Here is a 15,038-nt window from a genome sequence, read left to right as displayed (position 1 = left end):
GTAAATTTGTTTTCGGTGGTGATTTTGTTTTTTGATCAATCGGCTGTCACTTTCGGAAGCACGTGTGTGTGTGGAGATAACTAGATTTCAGTGGTGTTGAGTTTTCCACGCTTTGGCTGTCTGGCAGTTTCAAGGGTGGCTTGGACCTTTCACTTTGCAGTTTTACGTTTTGATTCTTCTCACAGTCGTAGTTTCGTTTACGTGAGGATCTCAGTCAGCTTCAGTCACTTAAGCGTGTAGCGGAGTAAATCTGAGCCGGGACACTAACTGACTGCCTTTCCTCACTTCTCTAAAATTATAATGGTTGAGATAAATTTATTTAAATTTCGACATCGTAACGCTGCCGATCCACGCTCTCTTGTGCGAGCTGATAATAAGCGAATAAATAAGCAGGCGAACCTTAGCTACAATCATGTTCTTCGTAACGGATCCCACTTCTTTCTGTGTGCCGATTTAACGGCACGTAACTACTATTGTCCAGACAATCATCCAACAGCAGCAGAACATTGTTGCCACACCTGTCCATCGGTTTTGCCTCTGTTATGTCCATTCCTCCTCTCGGCTCCTACAGTTAATTTCCACAGAAAATCCATAGAATTTCCTTGTTCACCATATTTTTATAAATCTCTCGTACCATTGTATATATGTATGTTGTTCTTCCACCCGTCTTGTTTACGTTATTTTTTTAACCCCCTTAGTGCGTTCATGTGTGAGTTAATACGTTACTAGTTACATGCTCGAAAGAGTAGAGGAAATCTAGGGGTTTTCGCTAGTCAAGAGATGGAAATAATAATAATACTATTTATAATAATAAAGTGACGTTGTGGTTTGATTACAAAACAGTTGAACACATAAAACCACACCCTAAGGAGGAAAATAAAACAAAATGAGAAGTATAATAAACAAGTAAAACGTTTTGAGTAAATTAATTTGAAAATGAGACAGTCGAGGCGACTTCTACTTCTGCACACACAGTCATCATTCCGTTTATATCACTGCACTGTATGCTATGGTGACTATACGAAGCATTTGCGGGACATTTCCCCATCACTGCTGGAAAATTAGTGGATTTCCGTTGAATTTCTGCTCGATTTTGCCCTAATTCTCAATACTAGTATTTTGCTTGGATTAAAGCGCATCGCGCTTTTTAAATGTTTCCACGACAAAAAAAAAATAAGAACTGTTGTTAGTGGTGTTCAGTTTAGTCTCTATACGTACTCACTATTGTACACATTAATGTGGAGCAATTTTCCGGAAAAGAACTTAGGTTGGTAAATTAATTATGGATTTTAGCATTTTTTGACTATTCGTCTACATATTAATAATAGTTAAAATGCTGCTGAAACGTACTTATTTGATTATAAAATTGCACATTTTCATTGTTTTATTATTATTTCTTACTTACATGTTACCTACATTGTTTTATTATTATTTCTTCTTGCAACATTCAGTAAAATTAGAATTGAAGTTGAAATTCAACGTTTTTCTGCGTGCGTCACCTTTTGCTCTGTCCTTCTTAGTTACAAAATATTATCGAAATATTCGAGGAGAAAGTTACAGTCAGAGCTTCTGCGTTTTTGCCGCTGTCAGAGAGTGATTATCGAAATTATCCGTGGTCAAGAATGCTTGTTTTCTTTCCTGTGACCGCAACGAAACACACGGAAATTACACCACTGACCCTCTTTTCGCTTGCCTCCACCTCCTTTTGAAAGCAGCGCATTATGAGACCAACGATGCAGCGCTCAGGTGAATGAGCAAGGCAAGGCTCCAACAATGAATACACAGTACCGATTTCGGTACTGTGTATTCGCTGTTGGAGCTTTGAGAGGAGATTATTAAACTGAGACTAATACTTTGCTGAGGAAGGTGGGTGTAGAAAAGTCGGGAGAAGTTCGAATGCCTGTTCGATGGCTCGTGGCCGCACTGCGCCAACGAAGGTTTTCATCTCTCTGGAGACGATAAATTGGTGATAAACGTGTCTGGGAGGGTAGAAGCACTGAGTTGGCACATCGGCTCGTCCCTGTAAGTCATTGTAAGGCTTCATGAACCTCAAGCGATCCTGAATCCAACGCGTAGGCGGATCCCAAGGAGATGGATGAACACCGTGTACTTTATCGTCCATAGAAATCTTGTGCTCGACGGAAAAATAAGCAACCAGAGGCAGTCACCATAGCCGTCACCTGTCTGGTAGTTGATGTAGTTGCACCAGCGGTTGCGCGGTGTGGTGGAGGGTAGCGGTTATGATCGAGGAGGGACCCACGCTAGCGCCGCTGATCTTTGCAGTTCACCATAGTCCCACGTCGATCGCAACCGCCATCTCCACCACGGAGTTCGAAACGGAAGGAATTGGGATAATGAAGACCTACTTACGGTGGAGAGAAGCGATATTTGTATGTATTTCCAGGCTGATGAAGCTTGTGCCATTTTTGCAATGATGGTACCTCAGAAAAGAGCACAATTTCATTATTCTAAACAATTTTTTTTCTTAACGACACTTTTCTTGACAGCAAAAGAACGCCTCCACATTCTATAGAATATTTTTTTAGAAATTCGTTAGAATATCGTAATTAAGCTAGTGGTTCTCGTATTTCTTATCTTGTCATTATTTATTATTTATATTATATTACTTTTTTACCTTAACAATTTGCCATTTTGGGCTTTTTTGTACTTTTCTTACTTGTAGCAGTAAATTGCTTCTTCGGCCATATAATACGTTGCCATGGATACATTGCTACCGGTATGAGAAAAACACATGTAAAACAGAACTTGCTGTAAATAAGGCGGCGTCTTATTTTCTCTCTACATATACGTTTAGTTACCGTACGCACGATATCAGAAATAAATGAAGTTTTCCCACGGTGATGAAGCAGCAAAGATCCATTCGATATTCTACACAACTTTCTCTGAGGTGGATCCCCCTACAAGAACGTGTTCTACTTGCTGGTTTTTCACGAAGCATTCTCGTCAAAGCAACTTCTAACAACGATTCTGGAATTGTCAGTCATATGTTCATCGTATGATGGAGAAAACACTCCTTGCAAGCGATCTTTTGCAGCTGCGTATGTGAAGAGAAAAAGATCTCGTTTAAAGGAATTTGGAAAAATTTGAATAGAGAAGCTTGTTATTCGACTACTACTTTTGATTCTTCCATGCCTTCAACTTATTTCGAAGGTCATTTGCTACGCCGTGCACGATCCCGTCGGTCTGGAATAGTTGGCGAGTGGATTTTCAAAGGATGTTTCGCAGACTCTTTTTACGTCACAGGAAGTCATTAAGACCTCCTTTTGGTTGAAATTAGTCTAATTTTAGTTCTACTCCCCAACTAGCAGTACTTGGGTCTCTGTTTGGATTTCTAGAAAAATTTTTTTCCCCACAGAAACCGACAGCGCACACGACGCGGCATCGAAGATCACTGATCTCGTACGCTCTCTCTCTCGTACCCATAATAGAACTCCTCTCTGGTTAGTAAAGTCCTCCTTTTAGTCAAGATTTGAAAAAAAAAAGTGGTCATCACTTAGAAAACAATTATGTGCTTGCTTGGAAACCCGTGCTGTTTAAGCCTTTGTCGAATAATACCCAAGAGATTAGAGCTTTGCCTCAGAATTGCGGCGCTCTGTCCCACATTTTGATCCCAATCCCAAAGGGAAGCAACTTATTGAGACAAAATCTCGAACAGTTCTGATAACGATGAGTTCTAGTGAGCGTACCGTATCTAGCTTTTACAACCTGCTTCATGAAGATCTTATTTTCGTAATCTCGAGGAAAAGTTTCGAAAATAGGAATTTACTTGCTTGTCAGATCTCCATTTTGACCTCTTCATCCGATCCTGTCGAAATTGCTATCCGCTCGGCTAGCTGAGTTACCTGACCTGGTTGAATTATCTAACGTTTTTATTTTGTTACTTATTTTAACGCCGAGAGAATCTATCCGCAAACGTCACTTCCTTGTTTTCGAGCTATGCAGTGACGATTTTTGCGAAAATTAGCTCCTTTTCATTGTTATCGCATATTTTTTCTCGTCGCTCCCGCATAAAAGAGAAGTGCAACAGAATGCATGTGCTCACGCTCCGCCAACAGTGTCCGGATTTCTAGTGCCGTTAGATCTCACATCCAATTAATCTCGGTCACTCATTTGTCTGTGCGGCCGCAAAACAGTTGTTCGGATGTCGTTCTCGCTGTTCCGGTTGCCTTAGAAATCAATTTCGGTCTATGATCTCTGCTCGTGTTCTCAAAAAAATCTCCGTGTCAGATGGGTGTTTGCTCTTCAGAGTTTTTTTCTTGGGCAACCCTCAGTTCACTTCGTCATGTCAATCTCTTGTTCACGCAGTCTGGCCGATATCCGTGCCGAACAGGTATGTTTTCCAAGAAATTCTTTTAGTTTCTATGCAATTTTACTTCAAAGGTGCCCAAGGACTGCTGCTTGTGGGTAATTGTAGATGCATCACTGAAACTGATTGTTGCTGCACCAAAATAATTTACTTCAATTAAATTTTGTTAGTAGGCGTACGTCACATTAAGAACGGAATGAAGCTGTCGACCGGAATTTTTAGGAGTCTCGGGGGTTTGTGTGATGTGAGATACTGACCTCGCGCAGCGTTAGAGTGGTGAGCAACGAAACGTGGTTGTAAGTCAGTAACGTACTCGATGAACGCTAAGAGTCCAAGCTTTGAATTCCGGAGATTCTTGCCGAATGCCTTTTGTTATCATATTTTTCAGTTGCTCGAAGCTGATTTTTCTTATTGCTGTTTGATTCTTTTTTTTTCTTCTCTGTTGGAGCAGAAACACGAAGCGGATGATGAAAATGTAGGAAATTCGCGTTGTGCACGCATGTAACTGCGACCATTTTCCAAATAAGGTAGTTTTTAAACCAGCTATAACCGAAAACTCGTTGGATGCTGACTCCAAGTGCGTGGAAGTCTTTGCCTACTTCCGCCATAATACGTAGCTCCAGCGCACAAGTTCTTAGAAAATTGCCTTTTGACTGCCCTACTCTTTAATTGCATGACATTACAGTGTAACCCCTGCAAAACATGTTTTATTGTGTCTTTTCATATTTTTGCTCCCCTTCTAAAAGGAATAAATTGCATTAGTGTGAATCAAGGATCCACAATCTAACTGCCATCATTATCAGCAACATCTAACCAATAGATGAGCGAGGTCTCAGTGCCCTTCCCCCTAAAGGAAAGGAACTGTGACGATAAAAAGTCGTTGAGTACGTTCTTAAGGTTATCGTGGTCTTTTGAAGCTTCTTTTTGTCCAGATGCTGCTTCGGGATCCAAACATGCGATGGTGGGATGTGACGATGTCCGGGTTATAGGGAGGGTGTACAGGTGGTCGCTCAGCCTATGCCCTCCAGAAATTTTCGTTTCTCCTTTGCCACCTTAGGTCTCGCCCTGTCACGCAGCAGTTCGACTTCGAGGCGTTTTGGGCGTTTTTCGCGCGCTGTATCGGCCGGCTTCGGGAGTCGCTTCGCATGCGGAGTCTGGCGCGGATTGTCTGATTACCATTCAGCAGCTCCGAGTACACAATACCCTGCGAATCCCAGAATACAAAAAAATCTAAAAGTGGGAGAAAGGAGATGCAAAAGTCCAATAGTGATATGCAAGTATATGATCACGTCTACGAGTAGTGCGCAGTAGACGAAATGCGAACTTCTGAATGCAGCACAAATCAGCTAGCGTCTCACTTTTACTGTGACGCATTGAGTCGGTCATAATTTTTAAGCAGTTTGCAAGATGCGTTTATCCTGACTTTGGGGCGTTTATGTTGTATCACGTAATTAATGAAATCGGGTTGTCTCCACGAATGGATAGGGGTAGGAGTATAATTAAGGAGCGTGAGCGTGATCGCTCTCAATCCTCCACAGTAGGTGATCGCTCTCAATCCTCCACTCTAAAGAGACACTCTGTGACTTCGTCTCCCCAACGACGCAACTTATTACGCGATAGAACTCCTTCGTCATCCAGCTCCTGCAATCCAACTTATCTTAATCTCAAATAAGCATCAAAGATAGCCCCATCTATACAATTGTGGACAAGTTGCTGATTGTCCTCATTCTACTGCTCGTAATCAGTTGCATCGTTTGGGAGACAGAAACATCCTTGTCTCGTCCCGTCTTCCCAACGATGCTACCTGCTGCTACGCTTCTGTTTCGCACGCTTTTCTTTGGATCAAAAGGTATTGAGGACGATCATACTATTCGTCACCCACACCCTTCTCTTTAATTATTCGTGGAAAGAATTTAAGATGCGAATTTCTTGATATGCTCCTCTTAGGTTGGTTTATTTACACAGAAGCCATCATTGGGTAAAGAATACTAATAATATTACTTTTAGGAATGTGTTTTTGATCCAAGCTTGTAAGATCTCTTTTTTATTTTAGGCAGACAACCTCGATCGTCTGCGTTCAACACTTGAGACCATGAATCTGAAAGACTTAGTGCCAATACTTGTGGCAAGGAACGTATTGAAATCCTACGAAATGGGTGCAGTCTACGCGAAGGTGATCATCTCAGCTCAGCCTTATGTTTACCTCAACATTGTCCAGGCAGCATTATCCAGGAGATTTATCCGTCCATGAAGAATTATCATCAGAAAAGATTTTACGTTCTCAATTGCTAACAATTCTGGGATTGAGTTTTTACTATTTGATTTGAGGAAGATTTGAAACAGTAATCAGTAAACATCGTCTCATGAGCCTTGCTTTTTTGGGGGAAGAATTTGGAAAAAAAGAGAAAATCGCAGAACGTTAGAACAGCATCTTTGTCGGTCTGAATTTTTTTTAGATTCAGAAAGGATTCGAACATGTCACATTGGATCAGAAATTTTCCAAATGTACAGTTAATAGTTTGAACAAGCTTGCAAAACCATAAATGTTTTTTCATCATAGCTATAAAAATTTTATAATCGGGAAAATATAGACGTCGTTCTGGGTAGTGTCTTGCATGTGCGATCTTTTATCTCGGGGCTGCTATCATAATGATTTTTTGAAGTTGTGTCGTTGCGGTTTTTCTAGAATTCTCACTTTATAATGTCAGGCATAATTGCAAAAGTGAGGAACACGGTTGGTACTGTGTTCGCTACTTTTTTGAGTAGTTTGACCATCTATAGAGATCCAGAAGTTGCAGGTGTTGAAGTAGAAAAAGAATGTCGTATCGGTGTACTAAAACTCCTCTGTAGTATTTCTGGGGAGTTTTCGAATTTTCCAGACTGTTGGCATTGAATAGTAACGTATTTGCCTATTGACTAACCAATAAACTAAACAGCACGGGTTCTTGAATTTGTCCTGTGAAAGCGGGGTTTGTTTACATGTTGTTTACATATTTCCTTGTCGGACTTCTACCTTTGTTCAAGGGCCTCCCTTCCTTTGCGAGCAAAGATCTGGGAGAAATTATGGAAGTACAAAAAGATTTCACTCAAAGGCGCCATCTAAAACTGACATCGTGGTTTTTTTTAGAAGGAATTTTAATTTTGGGAGTTTTTTTTTTGAAGGAAGTCAAGACAAAAAAGGATTTGATCCTTGAAAACCGTTCTTCAGCGGCAAATCTTTCATACATCGTTTTTTAAATTCAAGAGCTGATTAAATCTCTATCCAAATCTAGGAATCCACTCAAGCACAGGTGGATGCGTTGATCTGCTTGCTTAAGACGAAAAATCACTGGGTTGGACCAATGACTGACGCTCTCATCAGAAATGGACAGGTGAGTGGTTGGGTGAAACAAATTTATTTCGGAGTAACTTACCGGTAGAAATCACTAAACGCCTGCATGGACTCACCACTTCTAGTCCTAAAAAAGACTAAGTGAGAGACCTAAAGAACCAAACTTATCTAAAAGTTGACTCAAAATAATTTGAACTTCCAACGAAAACATCCAAAAAATCTCATCTTTTTAGATCTCGTGACTAATTAATTTCCAGGCAATAGATGTCTATCAGTGAATTTTCATCTCTTACTTGAGTGTACTAGTTATCACAATACTGGAGTAACGATAAAGTTACTGAAAAATTACAAAGAATACTTTATGTAACTTTCCATTCAACTCCAACACTAATTTCATCATTTTTTACACATAATAAATAAACAATTCCAAATCTCAGTCGGAAATTTTAAGGCGCCGGTGGCAAAGATGCTCCTTCAAATGCAGCAGACCAGCTCCGCTTGATACTCATTTTCTGTACAGACCATTTTCGCCTATTGTACATTTTTAGAAAGAGTGAAACGCATTGTGGCGGCACATTTGTAGATTTTCTCTTCTCTTTGTTGCATTTTACGTTTTGATGGTCAGTGAATTTTCTTTTTTTCTTCTGTGTTTTCCGCGCCCTACTACACATTAAAGCAATAAACCAGATGTTTTGTGGTAGCGCAGCCACAATGACAACGCGGCAAGAGTGATTGATCTTCAGTTGTAGATCATGAGCAGCTGCTCGGCCATGGCTTTCAGTATTTTAGGGCCGAAGAAATAGGCTGTTTACAAGGATCTTTCCAGAGCAGTGAAAGATTTGCAGTTTTAGTAACTTGTGTCTTTTCTCCATCCAGTTTTAATGGTTGTAATTTTTTTTCCTAAGCACCACCATTCAATAAACCAACAAAACGACTGATTATAAGAATACATGTAAGTTTGTATTCGTACTTTTCATTGACTTGACATAATCGGCGGGCTGATGTCATCGCCTCACGCGATTACCCGCGTCTTCACCGAGGTATGCCGCCCTTGAACGTAACTCTGCCCAATCTTCTCGATCTTCTGTGAGAGCTTGCATAGAATCAATCCATTCGTTGCTATACCATATTCTGCAAAATTTACGTCTCTCCTGAACTGTCCATCCACAGCGAGTGTCCTCAGGTCCCCTTTCACCACCTCAGTCCAGAACTTTGGTTTTCGGCCATGTGGCTTCTTCCAGATGGAACCCATGGAAATCTTTCGCCATATAACAGTGCGGGTTATATAGCTCGTACTTTCCAAGCGAACACTCGAACGCCTGATTGCGTTTAGTTAGGGCAGGGCTACCACGTGCAGGTAGCAATCCGACCCCGTATACGCGGCTCCATTCGTACTTTTATAAACTATTCATATTAATAAGTTAGGAAGCAGTTTCAATACTAGAAAATTGCGGACCATTCAAGATTGAAATTATCTAGTAGGAAATGAATGATCGCAGAAAAGGAAATTCAGCATTTGCTGCCGTCCTTAAGAACTGCGACCGTAGCTTCGATTATATTTTTGGTGTTCTCTGATCTTTCAGATAAAAGCACGCATATGTGCGGAAATGAGTTGAAACCGAGTTGTTTACTAGATAACTGCTTAATCTTTCTTAAAAGCAAACATTTTTTGTTCTATTCATTTATTTATTTTTTCCCCTTTTTTTTGGAAAGAAATTAAGAGAACGAGGAGAAAGAATTCATGCCGACTTCTCTACTAATTTAATTTCCGAGGCCTTTTAGAAGGGTTATATGCAGATAGCTCTCTATTTGCCTCTTTTAACAATTTTCAAACATCAGAACAAGGATTTGTGGATAGGATTTGCTAGAATAGAAGTCAAAAATTAAAAAAAATAAGGTTCTAGTTCGAGTCAAATTATGACGGTACTAACAATCTTCAGAAACGCCACAAATTCCTTGTTTCGGTTGATAAATGAGTGGATATAGGTGAGCGCCGCGTAAGGAGAGATCCCTAGTAAATTTTGGAAAAATTAAGGATGCCGGTGGTTTTTGGCTTGGGACAGGTTCTAAATCACTCGTTGTCTATGCTGTAGTATTCCTGGTTTGATTTTTCTCAACACGATCAAAAACCTTTTTCTTACGTAACGTTTTCTCAGTCAGATTTTCTAAATTGGATGAGTTGCACAGTCCTTGTTCTGCCAAGCTCCTACTGAGCAGATAGTGTCTTTACGACTCAAAAAGTACAGTAGTTTAAGAAGTTTAGGAAGTAGTTCAAGAAGTACACCAGTAGCACAATGTTTCCGCTCTATGCTGGTATATTTTATAGATTTCGGAGACGTGAACAATCAAGTGAAGCAATTTTCCTTCTTTTTATGTGAAATGAATGTGTTTCATGCCAGTGGCTCGTAAATATGCACTCAAGCTGCGGGCAAAGCTGCAATACTTCATGTAGAATAGAACCTTGCGTCCGAGTGAACTTAAAGGCATCACCCCACGAATCCGGCGTTGTACGGGTTCCAGGCAGGAAACGCCTAAGCGGGGTCGTAGAGGTTAAGAAGGTGATGCGGTTCATCTCCCCCGCAGATTCGTCGAAAACCAATTCAGACGAATTGCAGGCGGGGGCGGCAACAGAAGCCGTCGTAAGAAACAGTTCTGGGGTCGCTCGTTTACAATAATACAGGGAGAGATGAACAGAATCACCCTCTTCCCCACGATCTACGATCCTGTATAGGCGTTACCCGCCTGAAACCCGTACCACTCCAGATTAGTGGGGTGATGCCTTCAAGAAAGCAAATAATGAATCACCATCATTTTAAGGTTTATCGAAACTCGCACATGGAGTAGTCCGAAACTGCGCTCTAGCAGAAATATTTTAGCTTTGACCGCTGTTTAGACGCACATGTGTTAAAAATACGAAAAACATTCAGTTCACATAGAATAAAGGAAAAATGTTTCTCTTAGTTGTTCACATTTCCGAAATCTATAGTATCTACACCAAAGTGAAGAAAAACATCTATGAACTTCTTGAGTGATGAGGAAATCTCAAGGGGAATCTCTTCCCTTTTTTGAGTTCTCAATGTCGTACGCGTGCACTTTTGAAACAAAAAGAAAGAGAAATTGAGAAAAACTTTGTTTTCCACGAGTTAAAAATCTTGAAATTTGTTGGCGGAATGTAGTACACCTTAGGGACTTGGTGAGTAGTCAGCTGCATATTTCATCCAAGCATCAGACATTGCTCATTTGGGGACTTTAAGTGGCAGCGATAAAATTAAGGGGGATAATTTTCTAAAACGATAAATATAATAATCAGAAGTCAATCACAAATGACATCTGAACTTAAACGGACTCATTTTCTCAAAAAGATGTAATAATTTGATAATTTATGAGGTCATCACTAACGTAGGTAACGGAACGACTGTGGGTCCCTTGTGTTCTGATTTTTGCGCTTGGCTGAATAGTGAACATCTGAAAAAGAGCTAACCGTGATTCATTTTCTCAGAAGAAGAATATTCCTTAATTCAAGTGAATAGAACGCTAACTAGACTGCCTCCCTTAATCGGCAAAATTGCATATCAGGATTACCTTGTGCTAAAATGTAGTCGTCAAGGATGAGTTTGCTTATAACTTGCGTGCTTATAATCGCAGAGAATAATGGAGATGCAGGAGGATAAAATAGAGGAGCAGGTGTGGCGCAGTAGGCAGTTCGGCTCTGACTACACGATCGATGGTTTGGAATTGGCGTGGTGCCAACCAAGCTTTTCATAACCGCGATGACGTCGGTGAATTGGAACCAGACTTTCCGGAAAGACAAAAATACTGACTTTGCTAGCCCCTAACGCATTGTAAGCCCCTAACGCATTTCCACTGAACAAGTGCAGTAATTAACGTCTACAATGCAAATCCTACAGTTCGACGTTAGAGTGCTTTTGCATTCTTTTGGAACAGACTTATAATTTAATGCTATATAATAACGGGCTTAGTCTGTCACTTGTGAGTCTTCTTGCCTCTGTTTCCTTCCACATTTGCCTCAGGTTGGTAGCCTGCTTTCCTCAGAAAGTGGAAACAGGAATGCAAACGGGTGCTTAAATAGTAGCGAAAGCAAAAGGTGAAACGTTATTTTTATCGGTACGACGGTGTTGTTCAAATCATTTTACGTGAAAACATGATTCTGTGAAAACCGTTTGGGGGAAAACAGGAAGAAAACCCATACTGCAAGTAATATTTTCAAATTGTTTCTATATTATGTTGGTACCGAAAGGGTGCTTGAAGCTGAAGTTTGGATGATCTCCAAATGTGGAACACTTAGAAAGAGAACTATGAAATCTTGCACTTATTTTCATACAAAAAAGAAGAAAGTATTGTTAGAAAGACCCCAATCTAGTTTCACAGAAAATGCCGCTACTACCTTCTTTGATCACCACAGAAAGTCTGAACGTCCGGCTTTAGCTAAGCTGACAGACTAAGCCCCTTATTATGTAGCATTAAATTATAAGTCTGTTTCAAAAGAATGCAGGATGCACCCCTACGTCGAACAGTAGGATTTGCATTGTAGACATTAATTACTGCACTTGCTCAGTGGAATAATTTGTGCGTATCTTAGAGTGGACGAAAGGATAAAGTGCGCGGCGTTGATCAATCTTTGCTGTGCGCTTTCCCTCTTGTCTCAACGTAAGAGAGTGACACAAATACATAATCATTTCATGTTGACCGAATTTTCCCGACCGCACATTTTTTCCCACCGAGCTCCTCTCTAGTTCTCCTTGTTAGAACGTTGGGCGACGGTTTCTTCAAATACACAAGGAGACGTGGAGAAATTCATTATCGTCTTGGTACTGATCAGTTCTGCAGCTGAAGAGAAGGTCGCTTCCCTTGCGACTGCGTCAACAACCAAGAAGTGGCTCGAAAACGACTTTAGTTTCTACTTCGCGATTCAGAGCTGTTTTCCTGTGATCTGGTAACGAAAACCAGTGATGATGGGACTTGCAGAAAGAGCGAGTGAGTTGAACGGGTGCCTATGCGTGACTCCCAGTTGAGGTTTGAGAAAAACATGCGGGATCATCATCGGGGTATTTCATGCCAAATCCCTGTTATAATATACCCTAAGCGCCTGACCGTTGCTATGCCGTCAGTGTAGCAAATTATAAAAAACTTCATTTTGTAAAATATTTTGCAGAAGCCCTCGGGACTGCACTTGCTGGTTTTGAGCTGCTTTTGGTGGTCATCTTCTGGGTGATCAACATGCAAGTGGACAGTAAGGATTTCACTAAAGCATTCGCAAACGCACTTATGGTGCCACTATCCGCTTCTACGATACGAAGTTGTGGAGTGTTGTGAACTCGGTGGTTCGTGTACCTCTCTCGACTGCTGCATATAGTGAAACGTTGGTATTGCGAATTGATTACTATAATCTTATCTTGTTGGTACCATTATTATTGAGTACTACCGTACTGTAGAATAGACGGGTGTAGCGCAGTCAGTAAGAGATAAACTGGTACCAGACCTGTCTAAGAGGATAAGAACACTGACTTGGTCATCGCTGCCTACGCAAGTCATTGTGTAGGCCAACACGCTTTCCAAATCCTCAACGAGGACGTGCGAGTGTTTTTAGAATGGTAAGGGGAGGCATGCTGTTTTTCACGGTCCTCAGGTCGAAGCTGATTCATTATTTTGTTTCGAAGAAATGAACAAAACACATCTTCTGCGCGTATTTACTACTCCTACTATTAGCTACGCAAAGGATTTATATAGCAGTTCCACGCCCGAAAATGTCTGGCGATTATTTATTTGTTGCCTCGCTGCCTTCCGAATTTGGAATTTTCCGAGAAATCTCTTGTCTGAAAACTGTGTTCTCTCAAACTTCGCTGCAGAACCCAAGTCTTTTCGTCCGCCCCACGAGCTTTCTGCTGACAGCAGCCTGCTTTTTCCAAGTGCAAAAAAACTTGGAGCGTGGCGTTTTCGAAGGTTTTTTTTACGACTATTTACAAAAACGCTTGCAGTAGTACTTTACATCATTATTTCTATAGGTTTTATAATCATAATTTAGAGAAATAAGTTATGTAGCTGGCGATCTATGAAAACCAGCATCTCTTCTCAAGTCCTGGGAATTATTAGCTCTGCTCACATGAAATCCTCCTTGATTGAAAGATGTTTTTTTTTTTCGAGAAGACCCAAAAATTTCATATTGCTCATACAAAGTTCCACTATTTTTAAGTCGTTGGGAGAGTCGCAGTTGTGTCGCAAACGCCTCCACCACAAAAACGCGCAGTACTCACAGAGCTGTCACACAATATAATTAAATTCCTAGGGTTGGATTTTCTACGATACAACTGGTGCGTTGCTGTTGACTCTGTATCATTATTTTATCGACAAACCGTATCAAAGGCTACCAAAATTTATGGAAACACTTAGTGTTTTATTAACGAGTCTTGTCCTAACTTTGTTCGCTATTTTGGTATGTGTTCTGAGTTTTTAAACGAATACTGTAATGACTTTATGTTTTCTTGTTATGCCAACGAGGCTTAACTGAAACTTTTTTATTGGCCTGACGTTTCGACAAACTCGTCTTTTTCAAAGGCTTGAAAATGGTTCGAGGTGTTTGGTACCATGCATATCCCCTCAAACTCCTCCTCCCTCCTCGCCAACCCTCGATATTGTTCCAAGTACACCACGCAAGACTTTAAAAGGAAAACAACTGACCAGTTTCACCGACCAGCGGGGTTGGTAAACCACTGCGTTCTTTAAGATTGTCACCAAGACGAATGAGATCCACGCACTGTGCAGTATCCTTAAATACTGGTGTCTGAATGGTGTTAAGAAACTGCATGTGGGACATTCTTATAGCTCACAGAGTGTTACGAACGGCAAGAAGTCGTCGGTAATTGATAAGCACTCATTTTTGTTATTCATAGACGGATTTCTGACGGAAATCCAGAATGCTTCCAATGCCTTTCTAGCAGATATTTCTTTCTCGTGCGCTAATATTGTACATTTTATTTCAAACTCATTTCCATCATGCTTATCATTTTTGTGGCCCCCTAACGGTGTCATCGCACTCCCTCGCCTTTTACCAGCCAAATGTTCCTTGATACGCTCGTTCAGCATCCTTCCAGTTTCTCCAATATAAATGGCGTTGCACGTTAGGCATTCTATTTGGTAAATAACTCCGATGTGAGCTATAAGATTGTCCCACATGCAGTTCCTTAACGTTATCCACACACCAGTACTTAAGGACGCTGCACAGTGCGTAGATCTCATTCGCCTTGGTGACAATCTTTAAGAACGTGGTGGTTTACCAACCCCACTAGTCGGTGAAACTGGTCAGTTGTTTTCCTTTTAAGGTCTTGCGTGGTGTACTTGGAACAATATCGAGGGTTGGCTGGG

At 40.8% G+C, this 15,038-nt stretch overlaps 1 protein-coding gene across 1 annotated transcript; it reads left to right on the top strand.

Moving 5' to 3' along the window:
* Window positions 1–4,303: 4,303 nt before the first annotated feature.
* On the top strand, window positions 4,304–8,160 carry RB195_026446 (uncharacterized protein; the record flags this gene model as incomplete). The annotated part of the gene is made up of 4 exons (XM_064215003.1): window positions 4,304–4,351; window positions 6,381–6,500; window positions 7,600–7,698; window positions 8,110–8,160. 4 exons carry the CDS (start codon window positions 4,304–4,306, stop codon window positions 8,158–8,160), a joined length of 318 nt encoding a protein of 105 aa, XP_064070884.1.
* Between the last annotated feature and the right edge of the window lie 6,878 nt (window positions 8,161–15,038).

Source organism: Necator americanus, chromosome X (assembly GCF_031761385.1).
Source record: "Necator americanus strain Aroian chromosome X, whole genome shotgun sequence".
NCBI classification, from domain to species: Eukaryota; Metazoa; Nematoda; class Chromadorea; order Rhabditida; family Ancylostomatidae; genus Necator; species Necator americanus.
The sequence above is the reverse complement of the archived record's forward strand: the minus strand, read 5'-3'. Positions and strand labels throughout refer to the sequence as shown.